At 32.0% G+C, this 20,920-nt stretch overlaps 1 protein-coding gene across 1 annotated transcript in view; it reads left to right on the forward strand.

Moving 5' to 3' along the window:
- Positions 1-20,920, forward strand: part of smid (nuclear valosin-containing protein-like smid) — a 63,727-nt gene that overhangs the window by 4,777 nt on the left and 38,030 nt on the right. Inside the window, exons 5-9 of the mRNA XM_066743874.1 lie at positions 13,547-13,766; positions 13,845-14,127; positions 14,199-14,670; positions 14,740-14,907; positions 14,982-15,308. Of these exons, the coding sequence (XP_066599971.1) occupies positions 13,547-13,766; positions 13,845-14,127; positions 14,199-14,670; positions 14,740-14,907; positions 14,982-15,308 (1,470 nt within the window). The remainder of the gene's footprint in view (positions 1-13,546; positions 13,767-13,844; positions 14,128-14,198; positions 14,671-14,739; positions 14,908-14,981; positions 15,309-20,920) is intronic.

Genomic DNA, 20,920 nt, shown 5'->3' on the forward strand with positions numbered 1-20,920 from the left:
TGAGACAAGCCACTTGTCGATGGAAGGTGTGGAAAAATTTTGATAAATCGTAAAAGAGTCCAATGCAAGGCAACATCGAACAATACGGCCAATGGTGAAAATCATGCTAACTCTTGCCAAACAGAACGACTGTAATTCTTATCCGATTGTGATAAAATTGGTACCAATACAATCCTGCATTAATTTCAGAGTGATCATCGTTCTTGGATTTTTAATCAATGTAATAGTTTTTTGGCTATTTACGTTAGAAGTTATGAGTGCGCAACGACCAAAGCGAGTCAAACGGTGACCGCAGTTGCCGCGCACTCCCGACTTCTACCGCAAATAGCTAAAAAACTGTGTCACTTATTAAAAATCTAAGAACGAAGATCACTCTGAAATAAAAAAAAGATTATATTCGTAAAATTTTTATCACAATCGAACAAGAAATACAGTCGTTCTATTTGGCAAAAGTTTGCGTGATTTTTACCATTGGCCGTACAGTCCGATGTTGCCTAGCATTCGACTCTTTTTCGATTTATCAGAATTTATCCAGACCTACCATTGACAAATGTCTGATCTTATTGGATAGGGCATGAAATTGCAATGAATTGATAATTTTTTCATTATTTATTTGTCTCATCCTCCATCTGATAAACAGAGAGGAATTCAAAAGCGCACTACAAGCGTGGCATTGCTGTAAATAAGACTAGAATTGCCATAGCTGAGACGCTAGTGTTGGGCTCATGGACGCACACACACTTGTGTGACTCTGCCGTGCTCTCAACATTACCATGCGTATTGCGGCTGCATTCTTGATTTTCTAGTCTCCTAAATGATCAAAAATTTTGAAAAAAATATGGCATCAAGTCATTATCCTGCACTTTCGAATGATCCCAGCCGCTTCTCAATTGAACCTGTGGATGAATTTTACAAAATCATAATACAGTGAAATGCATAGAATTTTCGAACTGTTTGCCGACGGTAAAAATCATGCTATCTCTTGCCAAACAGAACGACTGCAATTTTTATCCGATTGTGATAAAAATTGTACGAATATAATCCTTGGTTTATTCTAAAGTGATCTTCGTTCTTGGATTTTCAATAATTGTCATAGTTTTTTCGCTATTTACGTTAGAAGTCACGAGTGCGCGACAATTCCGGTGACCGTTCGACTTGTTTTGTTCGTTGCGCACTCGTGACTTCTAACGTAAATAGCGAAAAAATTATTACACTTATTGAAAATCCGTGAGCGATGATCACTCTGAAAAGAATCGAGGATTATGTTCGTACCATTTTTATCAAAATCAGATGATAATTACCATCGTATTTTTTGGCAAAAATTTGCGTGGTTTTTACCATCAGCCGTGCATTTCAATGATTTTTTATTATTAGAACTAATCCATAGTTTTGATAAAAATGCTAATTTTTATTGTGGCCAAGAAAACCAAATAAAAATTGCAGAATTATCACAGAAAATTATCTACTCTTCCCTTCTTTTCCCCTCAATCCTTTTAGCGCAGGCAATATATTGCCGGCCGCGGAGTGGGGAGATAGGAGGAGAGTGAAAGGTGGGTTCGCTTCCCCTTAGATGCTGGAGTGGGGAGCCAAGCTAAGCTACGATGTTCTCTCTGCTTTGCCGGCCTTGCGTAAAATTTAACAAATTTTTAGAATCTTGCGCCAAACGAAACGGCCTCATTTCTTGACCGATTTTCATGTTTATGGACTTTTTGAACTCGCAAAAAGATTATCTAGTGATCTTCGTTGGCCGATTTTTAAAGAAATAAAAAACTAAAAAATTGAAAAAAAAAAGTGGAATTTGAAAAATCGGCCAACGAAGATCACTAGATAATTTTCTTACGTTTTCAAAAAGTCCACAAACGTGAAAATCGGTTAAGAAATGAGGGCGTTTCGTTTGGCGCAAATATCGCTCTGTAATGTCGATATACGGATTCCCGTTAAGCCGCCCCAGAATATGGATGCAGAAAGGCGCGTATCTTTTCAACTATAAAATATATTCAATTTTTGCATAGAACCTTTCTGAAAGCAAATAACAAAAGGATTCGAAAATTTCCTATGGAAAAATTGAATATCTTTTATAGTTAAAGAGATACGCCTCTTTCTGCATGCATATTCTAGGACGCCTTCAATGCACCACCCTGTATAATTGTATTGTTTAATAACAGTGTACTTTTGCATTTATTATACATCTTTATGCTCAATCAAATCTTTCAGCATTACTTTTTTAATGGTATTATAGTTTAATGACATATGTGTTTAATAAAAATGTCATTTTTTTCAACAAATATTACTTACCATACTTAATATTTAAATTAAACTAAATATGATGGCTTTGCTATAAATAATAGTGTTATAGTTAAATGGCACGAAATTTGCTATATGCCGCCGTTAAGAAAAAATCCTGTATAAAATTAATGATTGGTTACAACTTTAAGGGGTGTCCTGGTATAATTGTTTAAGAATTGAGTTATGCATGACAATTTTATTTGTTAACTCACAGTAAATACTATCATTTATTATTGTTAATTTGTACAATATCTTGCATTCGAATTAAACAAAATAGTTATTCTGAATCAGAAAATATATATGCACGTTGTCAAACTATAGTATGAGTAACTAAGATATCTTAATTTACAGCATACACAACAGAACTTCATAAAGTGTCTTTAAACAAAAAAATGAAAGTGAATCTTAAAGATAAAGCTCATGGCTAATAGTTGAACTTACAAGAATTGAAAATGATGATTTAAGTAATATTTAAAGAAACCAGGCAAATTTTTTAACCATAAAACAAATTTCCCGATCTGATTGTTCATTAATCTCTCTAGACTGTAAGCGGATAACTCTGAGAAACATATTCTGGCACAGTCATCAAATATGTTTCTTTTTCTTCTGTTACTTTTCTAATAAAAATAACAATTTTGTAGAATGTTAGCTCTTTAAAATCAACTTTTAATTTGTGAAAAATAATGATAAAATTTGTTATAAAAATTCATAACTTATAACCTGCTCAACCACTGCGAATGATACAAATATATTTTATTCTTATTAGCAAATATTAATATTAAAAAAATTGCCAAAGTTTAAAAACCAATATTTGTTTGTGTAGAAAAAGAAATAATTGAGTAAAAATTAAAATTTTCACTAAGACATAAGGGTAAGTTTATGTCGAAATTGCGAACAGCGATAATAGCGACGAGAAGAACGCTTCAATATAGGAATAGGATCGATTTTTTTTTTATTGGCTTTTATCTTTGTTTACAGTTCTAACATAAACGTATTTTAATAAATGCTATAATGACGAAATTTCTTCACATCCTAAAACGTACTTTTGTAACATACAGGGTATCTGCTTTTAAATAAAAATTTGAAATATTAGCTAATGAGTACGTTTTGTACAAAAGTATTTAAAACAAATATTTTACGGCATCGACAGGGATATAAGATGGTACCTTTTATTTGATCTTGAAATGTCATTTAAATTGATTATGAAGCCCATTTTTGGACTTTTAAATAAAACACATCATATATTTTTACAATACTTTTATAGCTGACTAAGAGTATTCCAAAATCATCTTGTCATATTGTCACTTCGTCAAATCGTTAACGTGATGTTTCGATTTAAAATTGCATATATAAGTAATTTCGGATGAAGCATTAAATTTTACCAGTACACGACATATGTATAGTCACTCACCAACCTATACTTATAAATTGAAATATCTTGTAAATGTTTGGATGAAATGAAAAAGTGACACAAGAGTGTTCAAAATGCTTTTGAGATCAGTTACAAAATGTGTATAAATATATGGGGTATTACATTTAAAGAAGTCTAATTTGTCCTTCATATATATACAGGTCAAATGACGTTTGAAAGTCAAATCAAAAATATCACTTTCTACTTATCTCGAAACCATAAAATATTGATTTCAAATATTATTTTACAAAATACAATTATTAGAAAATATTCCAAAACGTTACTTAAAATAGGACATCCTATATACAGTTTTTTTAAATTGGTGCAACACCCATCTAAAACTAATTATTTTTATAAAATCTTAACATTTTTTAACGTGTATAACTTTTTTGAACTGTCATGATATAAATACAATATACATATGTATGTGTCAGCAGCATTGTATAGTAAAAAAGAATTTCCTAAGGCCGGAATTACGCGGTGCGTGGAGTGACGCGCCTGGCTTGCGGTAAATAGTGAGTGGAACACGTTACGACTATCAGTCGCGTCGTGTTCCACTTACTAGCCACAGTACGTGTGCCGTGCCATTCTACGCACCGTGTAATGCTAGCCTAAGATATTTGAATCATTAAAAAAAGTTTTGAAATCTCCCTAAAAAACATTTACGCGTAAAAAAATTGATAAATAATTAAAATAATCCTTAATAACAAAAAGGATTGAAATGGAATTAGATAAATTGAGCAAGTAACTTACTTGCTCAATATAACAAATATTTTGAAATAAATAAGTGCTATTATACATTCTTCAATAAATAAATATTTCAAAATTTCATTTAAAAGAAAAAAAAATAATTACAGCAAATTACTAGCCGGGCACGTGCTTTATAAGATATCGAAAAATATTAATTTACATGAAATGACATTTTATTAACATATTAACTATACTATAATGTAGATTGTACATATATATATATATATATATAGAAAAACCACAGACACGGCAAGCTACTTCTCGTAATGATTTCTTTTTCCTTGAAATGAAATTTGAAATATTTATTTATTACAGAATGTATAATACCACTTTATCTAATTTTATATTTTTTAAATATATTTGTTATACTGAACAAGTCAGTTACTTGTCGAATTTATCTAATTCCATTTTAATCCTTTTTGTTATTAAGGATTGTTTTAATTACTTGCCATCTTTTTTTTATACGTAAGTGTTTTTTTTTTAGGGGAATAGTTTGATTACTGCACAAACGATTTTCTGGACCATGTGATTTTTGAAAAATGTATGTTACCTACAATTTCTTTATAGTTGCGATGAATTTGAACATTGAACTATAAGATAATAATATCAATGTGGTATCCTGTGATGTAAGGATATTTCTTTAACTTACAGTTTCTCCGCCGTTTTCATGGTTTCTAAATTACAATAATTCAGATTAACTTGTCTGTGTGAAGAAAAATGTTTTTTCTATAGGCCTACTACATACCAACACAATGGCAGAGAAATGAAGTGTATAATTATACAAGGGTTTTTACAGAAGGAGCACTAAGACTGATAGAGGCAGAGTGCATGTAGTGGGGGCAGAGGCTCATAATTGGCCGGGGAACAAGAGAGAGAGAGAGAGAGAGAGAGAGAGAGGTTGTGACTATTAGTGTAGTGTTTTAGGGCTTTCACTCTCTCTCTCTCTCTCTCTCTCTCTCTCTCTCTCTCCTAATTTTCAGTTAATTATGTGCGTCTATCCCCACCACGCTTTATCTATCTTCTTACGGTTCTGGCGCGCCCTCAGTAATAGACCCTGTATACATATGCACATAAATTGCCTCCCCCCCCCCCCCCCACAAAAAACAAATTTTCCTATATAGAGTGCTGATAATTGTGCATATGCATTACTCCACATTCTGACTTCTACGACGTTGTGTTAGTATGCAACAGGCCTATACGCTAAGAAAGTACAATTCAAACAATGTAATGAGAATGTGTACAAATATATTTATACATACCAGTAACGTTATCTATCAGCAATACTTGTCATTTTTGGGATAACTTTTTCGTATACGGATACAGCTACACATTCTCTTTACATTATGCTTATATTAGCACTTGTGTCTAATGCATAATATGGATAGTTTTGTAACTTCTAATTCATTACATAGGACAACAAAATAAAAGCTTTTGAAAGTAGCTTGAGATTTCGGATAAAGTGTAATCTCATATAGCTTTTCTTATTGAATCCGATTCTGGTCTTAAAATTGCACTATTAGCTCTACTTTATAAAATATTCGAGCTTTTAGATACAACAAACTGTTTTTAGGCGTTTTCAGTGATCTACAGTGTTACCAGCATTAACTATGCTGCAAAGTTCTATATTTTACCATAGAGTACTAAATTAGAGATCTAAAAAAACATTTTATTCATGGAGATACCTCTTTTCTTTACTGAAATACGTCAATTTGAACTATGAACATTAAAAATCACCAAGGTGATGCTAAAAATACAAATTAATAGCCGAACACACTATGTCTGGATGGCATTTAATTAATATTACCGTGCATCTAAAGATTCAAAACTTTTGTAAAAGCTGAAAATTTGTCTGGGGTAGCTATATCTTAGAAATCAAGCTGTTCGAAAAAAACTGAGGGTAGTTTAAAAATCAATGACTTCGAGTTAATAAACAACCTTTAAAGTATATGATAAAAGAGAAAATAGTTTGATTTGGTTGTGCTTATATTGCTGATATTAATTTAATGCTTTCCGCAGATAGTAGTCGGTTCTTAATTTGTATTTTTAGCATTTTCTTGTTGGATTTAAATGATCAAAATTCAAGTTGACATAACTAAGCACAGAAAATAGATATCGCTAAGAATACATTTTTTTAAATATCTTATCTAGTACTATTCGGCATAGTATACAGCTGCACAGCATAGTTAAGGACGTTCCAGCGACATAGGCGTATTTATACAAAATAAAGCTACTTCCCCGCCACTGCATTTTCAAACACCATAGTCCATATTGTTGAAATAATTTATGATTATTTTATTTTAGAAGAATAATTATTTCTTATGTTTTGGCATTTTATCATATAGAATAGCGCATGCGCATGCTTATATATAGGCCTAAAGAGACATTGCTAAATTGCTACACCTGGTGCATTCAAAGCGTTAAAACTTTTAAAAAAGGTCCGCTTGCCCATATCGTAAAAAATGATAAAAGTTCCTTAGATCTTTATTAATAACATATTTAAATTACAGCTATAGTTTGGAAAAACTCGTTTCACAATAACAAGAAATGTCGCTCTGAGAGGAGTTTTTCCATAAGAAGCAATGCTAAATTTTAAAGAATTTAACTTCGAATATCTCATAAAATCACCCCGCTTAGCTTATTACGACCTTAATAAATTTTATTCAGGAGTCTTAGGAGATATTATTATTCATGTTTAAAAAAAAATTAGGAACATTTGCTTTTATGCTGGAACGTCCTTAATGCTAATAACATTGTAGATTATTGAAAATATCCAAAAACAGCTTTTTTGCGCCCTAAAAGTTTAAATATCTTGAAAAGAAGAGCCGATAGAACAATTTTAGCTTTGGATTCGAATTCAGCAGGTAATATTACTTAAATATAAGTTCTAATATTTCAAATAACAAATTTGTTGTTTTCCTGTGTTATTGTTTGAGTAAAAATAAACCGAGAGATTCTGTAAGACTAATGATGTCTATAGTGTAGATCAAGACTCGGAAATTTTTGCACATTTAAGCTGTTTACTATACAGGGTACAACAGCAATGATGTTTTTAATTTTAATCACATATTCTTGGGGCTAAACTAAGTAGAAAAGTCCTATACTATGACATCCGTAAAAGCATCATTGGTGAGATAATTCAATTTTAAACCAATGAATCAGGGCTTTGATTCAACGGAAAAATTACTTTACTTTCACTTTCGTTGACAGTTCCCCTTCAAAAAACAAAAGAAGTTTGTACTTCTCCGCCAATCCGTATTGTCGTACACGCACATACCACACGCACGCAACTACGCCGATTATTAATATTACCTCCTAATGTCCTACATTTCTGATCCTGGTGCTGATGAAATTCATTTTCTACCTATTTTTAAAAGGATTCTCGACAGCATCCATTTACATAGTTGAAAAGTCTGAAGAATAATACGGCGTGATTTGTAGATTAATTTTCAAGGCGTTTTATCTTTGCGATGACGCGACATTTGAACTGTTCTAAGGTAGTCAACAAATAAGTATTATATTAAAAAAGCTATTATAAGAAATTTTATTTTTTTCTGTTTTTGGAAGTCTCACAGTTTTATCAGATAGAACAGTTTGCTGCATCATTGGAATATCAAAATGACTCGAAAATGGATTCTCAAGTAAGGCCATAATCTTCTCTGGAAATTTCAATCTAAGTGGAAATGTTGAGGGATCCCTTTAAGAATAAATAAGCTAATTTTTCATTTTATGAAGGGACAAGCCACAAAATTAAAAATAATTTTTTCTTTATACCGTAGATTGCTCATAGTTTTTGCCCTTTTGCCTAGTACTGTTTGCATAGTGTCTGCCTAAATGGACTTGCCAGTAAAATTAGCAAATTTCTAAGTCAGATTTTAGTTTATAGTGACTAGAAGTTGATATGGTCACCAAAAAGAAATATTTTACAATTCACCTAGTTAATCGTAATAAAAAAAGCATAAGCATTTACTAACTTATCTCTGAAATCTTTTCGTACCTAAGAGCGTGCAAAGAGTATGAATAATAATTTACAGCATTAACAAAATATTATTCTTAATTTTTTGGCTTGTCCCTTCAGAAAATGAAAAAAGGCTTATTTATTCTTAAAGGGATCCCTCAACCTCTCCACTTAGATTGAAATTTCCAGAGAAGACTATGGCCTCACTTGAAAATCTATTTCCGAGTCAGTTTGATCTTCCAATGATGCACACAGCAAACTGCTCTATCTGATAAAACAGTAAGATTTTTGAAAATAGACAAAACTAAAATTTCTTATAATAGCTTTTTCAATATAATACTTATTTTTTGAAAACCTTAGAACAGTTCATATATCGCATCACCGCAAAGATAAAACGCCTTCAAAATTAATCTACAAATAACGTCGTATTATTCTTTAGACTTTTCAACTATGTAAATGGATGCTGTCGAGGATCCTTTTAAAAATAGGCAGAAATTGAATTTCATCAGCACCAAGATCAGAAATGTAGGACATTAGGAGATAATATTAATAATCGACGTAGTTGCGTGTGTGTGTGTGTGTGTGTACAGGGTCTTTTCCTAACAGCGGAGCATAGGAGATTCGTGTTAGTTGACTATAGCACTCGGAATGATCGAATCTGAGAGCGCTGATTGGTCAATATTGCGTAGTACCAACATATAACAGGCCGTTACCAATAGTTGGATACAAAAAATGAGATTCATCCGCCATATTGGTGTGGAGAATGTTTACATGCTAATCCTAGCAGAAAGAGCTGTAAAATGGAGAAATGTCAAATGGTAAGGTTACTAAATTAAAATTGAAAATAATGAATGAAAAGTACGAATATTAATCATTTTCATTCAAAGTATTCAATTTTTACTTTAGTAACGACAACATTTGACATTTTTCCATTTTACACCTCTTTCTGCTACGATCAGCATGTAAACATTCTCCACACCAATATGGCGGATGAATCTCATTTTTTGTATCCAACTATTGGTAACGGCCTATTATCTGTTGGTACTACGTAATATTGACCAATCAGTGCTCTCAGATTCGATCATTCCGAGTGCTATAGTCAACTAACACAAGACCCTGTATATGCGTGTAAGACAATACGGATCGGCGGAGAAGTACAAACTTCTTTTGTTTTTTGAAGGGGAACTGTCAACCAAAGCAAAAGTAAAGTCATTTTTCCGTTGAATCAAAGCCCTGATTTATCGGTTTAAAATTGATTTATCTCAGCAATGATGCCTTTCTGGACCTTATAGTATAGGACTTTTCGACTTAGTTTATGCTCTAGAATGTGTGGTTAAAATTAAAAGCATTATTTGTTGATACACCCTGTATACGCTTTCTTTATCTGATGTGCCCTGTTATTGGCTTACGGAAAAATGAAAAATCTCTAAAATGAGTTGTTATTAGAAAAAATGTATTATGCATTTTTACTTCCGATTTTATAGGTAATATGTGGCTTTGATGTAGTCTCTCGAAAGATTAACATCCTGTATATTGTTGCATAGTTTTACAACTAATTTATACGTATTTCTAAAACGGTATATTAATGTACCATTTCAATCAAGTAGTTGTGAGGTATTTAAATATAAAATTATATACATAGGAGAACTTATATACATGCGGTACGTAGTGATAATGTACGGTTTGTATACAAAATTGCAAAAAAGCTTATGTGTACACATATGTACGATCTCAAAGATATTTCGGAGTAACTTTTGAATTTTCTAGTGTTTTATTAACCAAGGGAAGAAAATAAACAATTGTCGACGAGATGAAACTTGATTGTGCACGAGGTTTTGTTAATATCGGAAGTTAAAGAAAAGTTATTTTTTTATCTGAACCCACTCTACGAAGTTCCTTCGTGTGTGCTGTGAATTAACACATGTTAGCTACTCACCTATGTTTTTTAGAGTACACGCAGACTTTCTGACTGAATAAAATTACATCGTTCAATTCAAATGTAGGATAATGTACTTATAAGCTATATCAAATTATAGTCATTACTGTGTCGACAAAAAAAAATCATGAAAAGTAACTCAATTTTTAATTTTCCTCAATTATAGGTTAAAACTTGTACTGAATTCATTTCATGTACTTATATTAGAATTGTTATTTCTTAAATGCGTTAATCGTTTTCTTTATCCAAGCAGGAAGCTTTAATATAGGCATGTTTTAAAGTAACTATAATTAATCCATTAACGCCCAATCGACCAAATCTGGACTTAAACTTAGAGTCCAAGTTTTTTAGTAAATCTATGATATTATGTTATATTTTAGGGTAAAAATATGTCTTTTATATGATTTTAAGGTCATTTTTGATGCTCAACACTTACAAGAAATAACTGCGAAGGTTGAATGTATAAAAATGAGTGAAAAAATGCCATTTTTCGACCAAATCTGGACTTTTACTTACAGAATCGGGATTTCTTAGTAAAACTGTGTTATTAAGTTATTTATTAGGGTAAAAACATACCCTCTTTATGATTTTAATGTCATTTTTGAAGTTCAACCCTTACAAGAAGCAGTAGCAAAGGTCGAAGTTCCAAAAATGTAAAAAAAAGGGATTTTTCTTATTTTTAGAACTTCGACCTTTGCTGCTGCTTCTTGGAAGGGCTGAACTTCAAAAATGACATCAAAATCGTAATGAGGGTATGTTTTTACCCTAATAAATACTTAATAACACAGTTTTACAAAAAAATCCCGATTTTGTAAGTAAAAGTCCAGATTTGGTCGGAAAATGGCATTTTTTCACTCATTTTTATACATTCAACCTTCGCAGCTATTTCTTGTAAGTGTTGAGTTTCAAAAATGACCTTAAAATCATATAAAAGTCATATTTTTACCCCTAAATACAACATAACATCATAGATTTATTAAGAAACCTCGACTCTGTAAGTATAAGTCCAGATTTGGTCGATTGGGCGTTAGTGGTTTAATAAAGTAAAGATTTCTTGCTAGATTTACAATTGGACTGATGTAATATTACAATTCTTTATAAGTTTCAGTTTTTTCAAATTTTTGTATTATTTATGCTTCTTTACTCATTTTTACCTTGATATACATGGGGCATTCTCTGTTAAATCAGCCACCCTCCTGCCCCCTCCATTTTATGAGATAAAATAGTTTTCTACATCTTAAAATTTTCATTGAAATGTCTATTTTTTAATCGCGTCAGCGTTTTTTTAAATTTAAAATGAACGACCTAGAAAAAAACTGAAATAATAGAATGCGTAAAATGTTATTTAATATTTTGCAATAACTTTTTCATCTGGTTTACGAATTGACTCTAGAGAGGCTTTTTTGTTTTTTTTGCCTGCTGAATCTAAATCTGTAGCGAAAAGTGAGCTAGCACACGTCGAAGTTTTGATGAAAATTACATTGATACTGTTTAAACGTCATTTTTTATGGTTTGCTTAATGTTGCAGTAGTGATATAGTTTTTTTCTTCTGTTTTATTCACGCTGTTGGAAATTAAAAAGCTTTCTCTCTCAAATGAGACCTGACGCAGATCATTATGATTATTAGTTCCTTTAATATAGCTACTACAGTTATAAAAGGCCCTTAACCCATTTCCGACCAAGACGGACGATTTTAGCACATGTTTTTGCAGGTTAAATTCTGGTATTTAAAGAAGTAGTAACTGGGTCTAAAGTATGATTCTTTATATTTGTAGGTGTGCTTAATCAGAGTCCGAATTCAAAATCCGAAAATATTGACTACAAAATACATAATGGCTGGTTTTTTGAAAAAAAAAAATGCAAAGAATCTGTTATTTTCAAAGTTTGCTTTTTTTCAGGCATAAACGGCATAAATCTAAAAAGTTTTGATCAACTATCAGTGTAGTTTTCTACTGAAGATTAATGGCAAATTTTTACGTACATGATTTTTTTGCCAAAACGACCGGTAAAATATAAAAAACTAAAAACAATTCATTTTATTATTTTTTTCTTGAAAACTAAAGGCTTAAATAAAAATTGCTGCAGAATAATAATGAATTATATCTTATTGAAGAATACTCTCAAATTTTTTGAAAATAATTTTTGAAATTTTTGAAAAATCGTAAAATTAAAATATTCTAAAATTTTCTCCTAAAATTCTTTAAAACTTTAAGAGTATTCTTCAGATAATACTAAGAGATTTTTATTCTATAGCAGTTTTTTTATATCTGTGGTTTTCAAGAAAAAATTAATAGCAAAACATTAATTTTTTGAAATATTTTTTCATTTTACCGGCCAGTTTGGTAAAAAATCATGTACGTTAAAATTCGCCATTAATCTTCAAGAAAAAACTACTATGTTTGATAGTTGATAAAACTTTTTACATTTATACGTTTTATGCCTGAAAAAATAATCATAAACTTTGCATATGTCAAATGATCTGAATTTTTTGACAAAAAAACCGCCATATTTAATTTTGTGGTCAACATTTTTGGATTTTAAATTTGGATTCTGATTAAGCATACCTACAAACAAAGAATTATACTTTAGATCCAGTTACTACTTCGTTAATTATCTGAAATTTAGCTACAAAAACATGGGCTAAAATCGTCCGCCTTGGTCGGAAATGGGTTAAACGCCTTTTATAACTGTAGTAGCTGTATTAAAGGAACTAATAATCATAATGGCCTGCATCAGGACTCATTTGAGAGAGAAAACTTTTTAATTTTATACAGCGTGAATTAAATAGAAGAGAAAAACTGTATCACTACTGCAACATAAAGCAAACCATAAAAAATGACGTTTAAACATTATCAATGTAATTTTCATCAAAACTTTGACGTGTGCTAGCTCACTTTTCGCTACAAATTTAGATTCAGCAGGCAAAAAAAAGCCTCTCTAGTGTCAATTCGTAAACCGGATAAAGAAGTTATTGCCAAATATTAAATAACATTTTACGAAACCTTTTACTGCAGCCTTGATTCTAGGTCGTCTATTTTGAATTTTCAAAAAAGCCTAACGGCATTAAAAATAGACATTTCCACGAAAATTTTAAAATGCAGAAAAAAAATTTATCTTAAAAATTGAAATGGGCAGGGGGGTGGCCGATTTGACAGAGAATGCCTCATATGTAAAGTTGTGTTAATTTTAATTTTTGGCTTTTTCAAAGGAGTTAAATGTGCCTTTGCTGAAAGTAGCAGCACCAGAGTTAGTTGCTGGAATATCAGGTGAAAGTGAATCTAGGATAAGAGATTTATTTGAACAAGCAGTTATTATAGCACCATGTGTAGTCTTCATAGATGAAATTGATGCTATTGCTCCGAGTCGAGCTGCCGTGCAAAGAGAAATGGAGCGACGAATTGTAGCACAACTATTATCGTGCTTAGATGGTAATTTTTAATTAAAAAAATGTTTAAATTATATCTAATATTTTTCCGCATTAATTTCTACTCTTTTATATTTGTTAGATTTAAGTACAAAAGACAATGGAGACCAAGTACTAATACTGGGGGCAACGAATCGGCCTGATTCACTAGATCCAGCATTAAGACGAGCCGGTCGATTTGACCATGAAGTTTCTCTAGGAATTCCAGATAAAGAAGCGAGAGCTAAAATTTTAAAAGTACACACTAAAAATATTAAACTCTCATCTAATGTTGATTTAGTTAACATTGCATCGTTAAGCCCAGGCTTTGTTGGGGCAGATTTAGTTTCGTTAATCCGAGAAGCAGCAATGATGTCTGTTGATAGGTAAACTAAAACAATTAAATTACATTCTCTTGTATATGATATATTTGTTTATCATGAATTAACAATTTTAGGACTATTGAAGACATTAAAAAATCTACATTAAAACAGAAATTAATTGAAGCCGAGAAGGAAGAAATAATAAATAAAATTGACAAACATGCTGATAAAGAGGTCCAAACTTTTGAAAATTCTGGAAATATTATTGTTGATGAAAGTTTAGTTCCAGAGGAATCATCTGCGTCGTGTCAATTTATTGAGCCATCGATTAGTGCACAGTCTCCACAAGTTATAGGTTCATTAGGTGCAAAAGGTAGCTCGCATTCTGCTGAATTAACAGACCACCTTACCTGGTTACGTGAAAAACCGTTAATTAACTTCGACCGCTTGAGTCATTTGGCTATTGAGCATAGCGATTTTGAAGCTGCTTTGCGTGTTATTCAGCCTTCTGCAAAAAGAGAAGGATTTGCTACTGTGCCTGATGTCACTTGGAATGATATTGGTTCATTAAAAGACATACGGCAAGAATTACAAATGACTATTTTAGTGAGTGTTGGAACCTATTGTGTCAAACCTTTTACTCATTTTTTTATTTATATAGATAAACTTTTTCAGGCACCTGTTCGTCATTCGGAACATTTTGCTGCATTAGGGTTTACATCAGCTACTGGTGTTTTACTATGTGGTCCACCCGGATGTGGAAAGACTTTATTAGCCAAAGCTATTGCTAACGAAGCAGGAATAAACTTTATCTCTGTTAAAGGTCCTGAACTTCTAAATATGGTAAAGTTAACTTATTCAATAAAATTTATATCTGTTATACCTTAAAATTTATTGATATAAACTGTGTGCCCTAGTATGTTGGTGAAAGTGAAAAGGCTGTTCGTCAGTGCTTCATTAGAGCAAGAAATTCTGCACCATGTGTCATATTCTTTGATGAACTAGACGCATTATGCCCAAAAAGAACAGACAGTGACAATTCAGTAACATCACGGGTGGTTAATCAAATGCTTACCGAAATGGATGGTGTTGAGGGTAGAGAGGGCGTATTTTTAATGGCAGCAAGTAATCGTCCTGATATCATTGATCCAGCTGTTTTAAGGCCAGGCCGTCTGGATAAAATATTGTATGTCGGCCTCCCTACATCTACAGATCGCATAGATATACTTCGGGCTCTTACTAAGGTATTTTAATTGTATATTCCCTAGTCATTATTACACAGGCTGTGTTCGTTTATTAACTTTAAGTACTGGCAGTACTGTGAAATTTTAGTATGATACGCAACACATCATATAGCAATTCCAGTATGCCAGTACGCGTAGTTAATAAACAAACACGATCAATAAAGAGTAGTTTTATAATAGCTTATAATAATTTATCTGTTTTTCTTCATAAGATGTTAAATATATGAAATTGGTTTAACTATTAAAGAAATAAGTTTATATGAATATGTTTTAAGATAACTAACTAATCTTCTTTAGAAACATGTCTTTTTCGAATGAATGATACCCATGCAATTTTCAACAGATACTAGTAAAAGGGGTAAAAATAGACGCTTCCGTTAATAAGTAATTATATGTAGAATCTCGAGTTATGATAAAAAGTGTACTTTTTTTTGGATTTAGTATCATTCCACTGAAATTTACACCAAAATCGGGAAATGAAAACATTAAAACCAACTGGATTTTGCTACACTATTAAGGGGTTAGACCACTGTAGAAGTTGAAAATGAAACGCCTTCTTTGAAATTTTATTTTTTATGGAAGTAAGGAAAAAAACCCAAGTACATATCTATTAGGTATAAATTTAAATATAGTATAAAAAATTTTCATTAAAAAATATTGCAAAATAGTGGTAACAAAGCTATTCTTCTGAAGTATTGGCTCTTTCCACGGCACGCAGCGCCGCTTCAACAATTTTAATATTTTCTCCCGAAATTTTAATCACATCTTGAAAACGGCATTTCGAGGAGAAATACAAAGGGAATTTTCAATTGGTTAATTCAAACATTTTTTATAAACAAATAATTACCATTTTTTTAGGTAAAAAATTGAAAGTCTTCCTTTAAATAAACGCCAATCATACAAAAATGAATATTATTAAAATTCCCTACGTACTTCTCTTTGAAATGTTGTTTTAAAGATGTGATTTAAATTTCGGGAGAAAATATTGAAAATTGTTGAAGTTATGTTGCGTGCCGTGGAACTAGTCAGTAGTTCAGAAGAATAGCTCTGGCACCAATATTTTGCAATATTTCTCAATGAATATTATTTTTTACTATATTTAAATTTATACCTAACAACCTATGTACTTTGTTTTTTTTTTACTTCCTTCCATAAAAACTAAAATTATAAAGAACATGTTTCATTTTCAACTTCTACAGTGGTCTGACACAGTGATGCCGCTCTGCGGACGAACGGATTCCCCACCATCCGTCCGCGGGCTCATGAACACGTTCAGGGATGCTTGCATTCGTGAGTCAACCCCATTTCCCTAGTTACGCATACCATTGCATGGAGGTGTACGTGCCTCGGCTTACATCGCTCAACTTCGGTGAGCAACGGTAGTCTGGGGTGCGAAGGAGAGCGGAATGTTTTTCTCGGATATCTCTGTATCACCTCCGACCTGATCCGAACTTAACTTCGTTCAGCTGACGAATTAAAATCCTTTTCGACCGGCAGTTTCACCTTTTCTTTTATGGATTCCAGTTCGATCACTCCAAAGAACTTTTAAATGATAATTAAGAAATGGTCAATAGCTTATATTTGCTCCACTGCCATTAAATAATGAATAAAAATTGTATTTTAACATATATAATATAGTAACCAAATATTAGGCAAGTGTATTTTTTCAGCTTAGCAAAAGTTAAATTTTTGTGAAAAAAGAAAGGAACAAAAAAGTTACTTGCCGGGCCCGTAATGTCCATGCACAGTGGGAAATTGAATCGTGTGTGAGATTCAGGTATAGCGTAGTACAGCAAATTTCATGTTAAAATACAGAGTGAAGTTAGCCGAACCACAGGCGATTCTATTTCTCACTGTGCATGGACATTACGGGCCCGGCAAGTAACTTTTTTGTTCCTTTTTTTTTTTCAAAATTTAACTTTTGCAAAGGTGAAAAAATACACTGGCCTAATATTTGGATTTCACTACTTTTTTTAATTGGATAATTTTACTATATTCTTTATGCTAGATGGTTTATGTACTTGCCGCCTTTTTTTACAGGCGAAGTCTGTTTTTTGTGGGATTTCATAACGTTTTGTAAGAGTATAATATTTAAAAAATTAAATACCTCTTTTAATTTTTCTACAGAATTTAAAGAAAATTTCCACACTTCTCATTTTTTGAAACAGCAGCGCATAACTAATAAAATAATATATATTAATATGGAAAAAATATCACAGTCAACACATTGAATTTATTGATATTTGTAATGCATTTTGCATAAATGAACTTCATAATTAATGCCTCGGCTACTTGTTTAATGTTTTCAGTTTCACTATAATAAAAGTTTGATTAAATTTTTCATAATCAATAAACATACTTTCAACATATAAAAATAATTAAGTAAAATGTATGTTTAAATTAATTTACATTTTCTGTTTATCAACATTTGACTTTTTACCACCATCTGACCTTGCCAGACTTCATTAGTTTCATCAACTATTTGAGTTGATACAAGGGTAAGACTGGACAAGCAATTCGCAAAGCTTTGAATAAGCTACAATCGAGCATATATTCAAAGCTGACATTGTCGTTTTGTATACCACGTTTCTTTTTAGCACCAATTACTCTCACATTTATGCTGCTAATTCTTGACAAAAGTGACATAGGAGATACATTGGCGAGTCGTCCTTATAACATTTCCTGTGCCAGAGTCCTCAAACGTTCGTTTCGCTAATTTCTATACACTGTTGAAACTGGTCGGATTTCTGGTGCTGCAAAATGGAGTGGAAACCATTAATTTTTGGACTAAGTTTCAATTGAGAATAAACGTGCATTTTTTCATCCATACCAATGACAAGTATACTGCCTTTGGCCTAGAATACTAGCATAGGTAACGGAGGAAAACAATCAGCAGTTACTAACTCAATTTTACAGAATTTCATCTAATGAATTTCATCCTTAAATTATTGCTGAGCAATGGGCGATGTTTTTCTGGAAATTGGCTTATTCTTACCTAGCCAATCTTTCAATGCTTTCATCTTTGCCTGTTTCAAGTACCAGAATGCAGGAGTGAAAAGCCCAATGTTTGATTCAACTCCAATAGTCAGTATGTGAGCGAACCTTCTTCCTTGGTTTTCTAATTCAATTGTACCAAATGTATTTAAGTCAAAGCACAAGCATTACTATTTGCTATAATACACTTGCACAGTGACTGTAAAATTCTAAATGATAACACTATGAGTAAGCCTAAAATCAAATTCATCATTTAACAATTTCAATCTTCAAAGAAAATAAATATTTGAAGGAACATGAAGCATCTCAGTTACTTACCAGTATTTGATGTTGCCCCATCTCCATTTTCTTTATTGCTTGGTGACCTAACTTCTGTAATATTTGGTTGTCTTCGCATCTTTTGTAAACATCTATTATCGTATAATTAGCTTAAATCCAAACACTAGTCAACTTGTACTTTACGTAGATGAAGGTTTATCGGAATGCTTCATATTTTCCAAACAAGCATTACTGTAATTTAGTCTGAAATATTTGTTTGCATACATGATATAACCTATCGAACAATTGATATCCATATCAGTTTAAAAAGAAAAAAAGTTAAACATAAATTTTATTAAAGATTTCCACACCTAGAAGTCAGGCATATGATTATTAAATACCTTAACAATTTCTTTCAATTAATATCCTCCTGATAATGGCCGATGCACATTAATGTTGAAAGTATGCTTCTCATTGACACAGAGTTGTAAATATTAATCTTATTTAATCCAGTCAGCTCTATCCTCATCAATGAATATGAAAATGTTCTGTCTTAATTTAATCTGAAAAAGAAATACCCCCCCCCCCCCCCACAAAGTATACTACATCCTGTATTGTAAAATATAATGTTGTACTTATCTAATTCGCGAATCCTTTAGTCACTGTTAATTGAATTATTTGTGATTGTAGAAATTAACAGATGCAATATCGCAACACGATGAATAACCTCAGTGCATTAAATATAAATAACTTCACATTACAATTTACACAGTTCAATATAGTCACCGAATTAATTATCGATTATATCGATTTTAATTGACAGTTCACAACCATATATGTATTATGTTGGAAGCGTTGTGAAAATGACGTCATTTTTCTCAGCGACCAACTTCAGCCCGAGACATACACTCTGGCTGGAGAAGAAGAAGAAGATTATGAAGGAAAATTTTGTTTTCGATATATATATAGCTTACAGAGTATGAGATCTCTGGATTGCATGAACCGATTTTGATGTTCTTAGGCGCAAATGAAAGCTGTTTCAATACCATTTTAAAAAAAGCTTTACTTAAATAATGGCAATGGATTATTCGCGGAAAAAAATCGGTTTGAAAATGGGGACGCCCCAACTAGCTGTATAAGAGAGTAGTGCCTCGACGGCGGTATAGGCATGACTTTTTCTACTTTTATGTACTTGCCGTCGAGACACTACCGTGTCTCTTGATGTACAACTTTAAATCCCACGCCCCCTTTTATGCAATACAAATTTCATTTTCTATTTCATTAATAATAATGATTGTATTACTAATTGCTATTTAAAAACACTTCCGATAAATAAATTTTATAAAATTAAAAAAAAAATAAAACTTGAAAAGGAATCGAACCTGCGACGATCAGCGTAGGGAGCAGAAACTTAATCACCTGCACTACACTCGCTTCCAAGAGCTTACACATAAGCAGGCAATATGAATGAGGGCTACCTTGAAATAATAATTATTTATATTCTTTTTTTTTGTTTTCTTGAATATTGTTTAACCCTTTGCACTCCGATATCCCCTCTGAAGGAGCATAATATTCTGTCTATGATAACAACAGAGTGTAAACTGTTAATAGCTGAGATTATTGAAACTGATTTTGGAGATTCGAATAGTTTTAATTGTTTAATTTCTGTTCTGCCTGATTTGTCGTTTCCAATTAAAACTGTAGATATGATTTCAGCTGTTAAACTATAATCAAGAAAAAAAGAATGTAAATAATTGTCATTTCAAGAGAGCCTTCATTCATATTGCCATCCGCAAGCTCTTGAAAGCATGTGTAGCACAGGTGATTAATTATCTGCTCGATACGCTGATAGTCGCGGGTTCGAATCCTTTTCAAATTTTTTTTTAATTTTATAAGATTTCTTTATCGGAAGAATGTTTTTAAATAGCATTAGTAATACAATCATTATTATTATTCAAATAAAAAATGAAATTTGTATTACATGAAAGGGGGTGTGGGAATTAAAGTTGTACATTACTGTATTCTGTATGTTAAAATACTATTTTTATTCATTATTTAATGGCACTAGAACAAATAAGCTGTTGAACATTTCTTAATTATCATTTATAAGTTCTTTGGAGTGATCGAACTGGAATCTGTAAAAGAAAAGACAATGCTGCCGGCCGAAAAAGATTTTAACTCGTCGGCTGAACGAAGCTAAGTTCGGATCAGGTTGGGGGCAAGACAGAGAGATCCAAGAAAACTATTTTGCTCTCTTTCGCACCCCAGATTACCGATGCTCACTGAAGTTGAGCGATGCAAGCCGAGACACGTACACCTCCATGCATTGGCATGCGTAACTAGAGACGTAGGTTGACTTA

This window comes from Prorops nasuta, unplaced genomic scaffold (genome assembly GCF_024137725.1).
Source record: "Prorops nasuta isolate Cenicafe-Biocafe unplaced genomic scaffold, Cenicafe_Pnas_1.2 PNAS00034, whole genome shotgun sequence".
Lineage (NCBI taxonomy): Eukaryota > Metazoa > Arthropoda > Insecta > Hymenoptera > Bethylidae > Prorops > Prorops nasuta.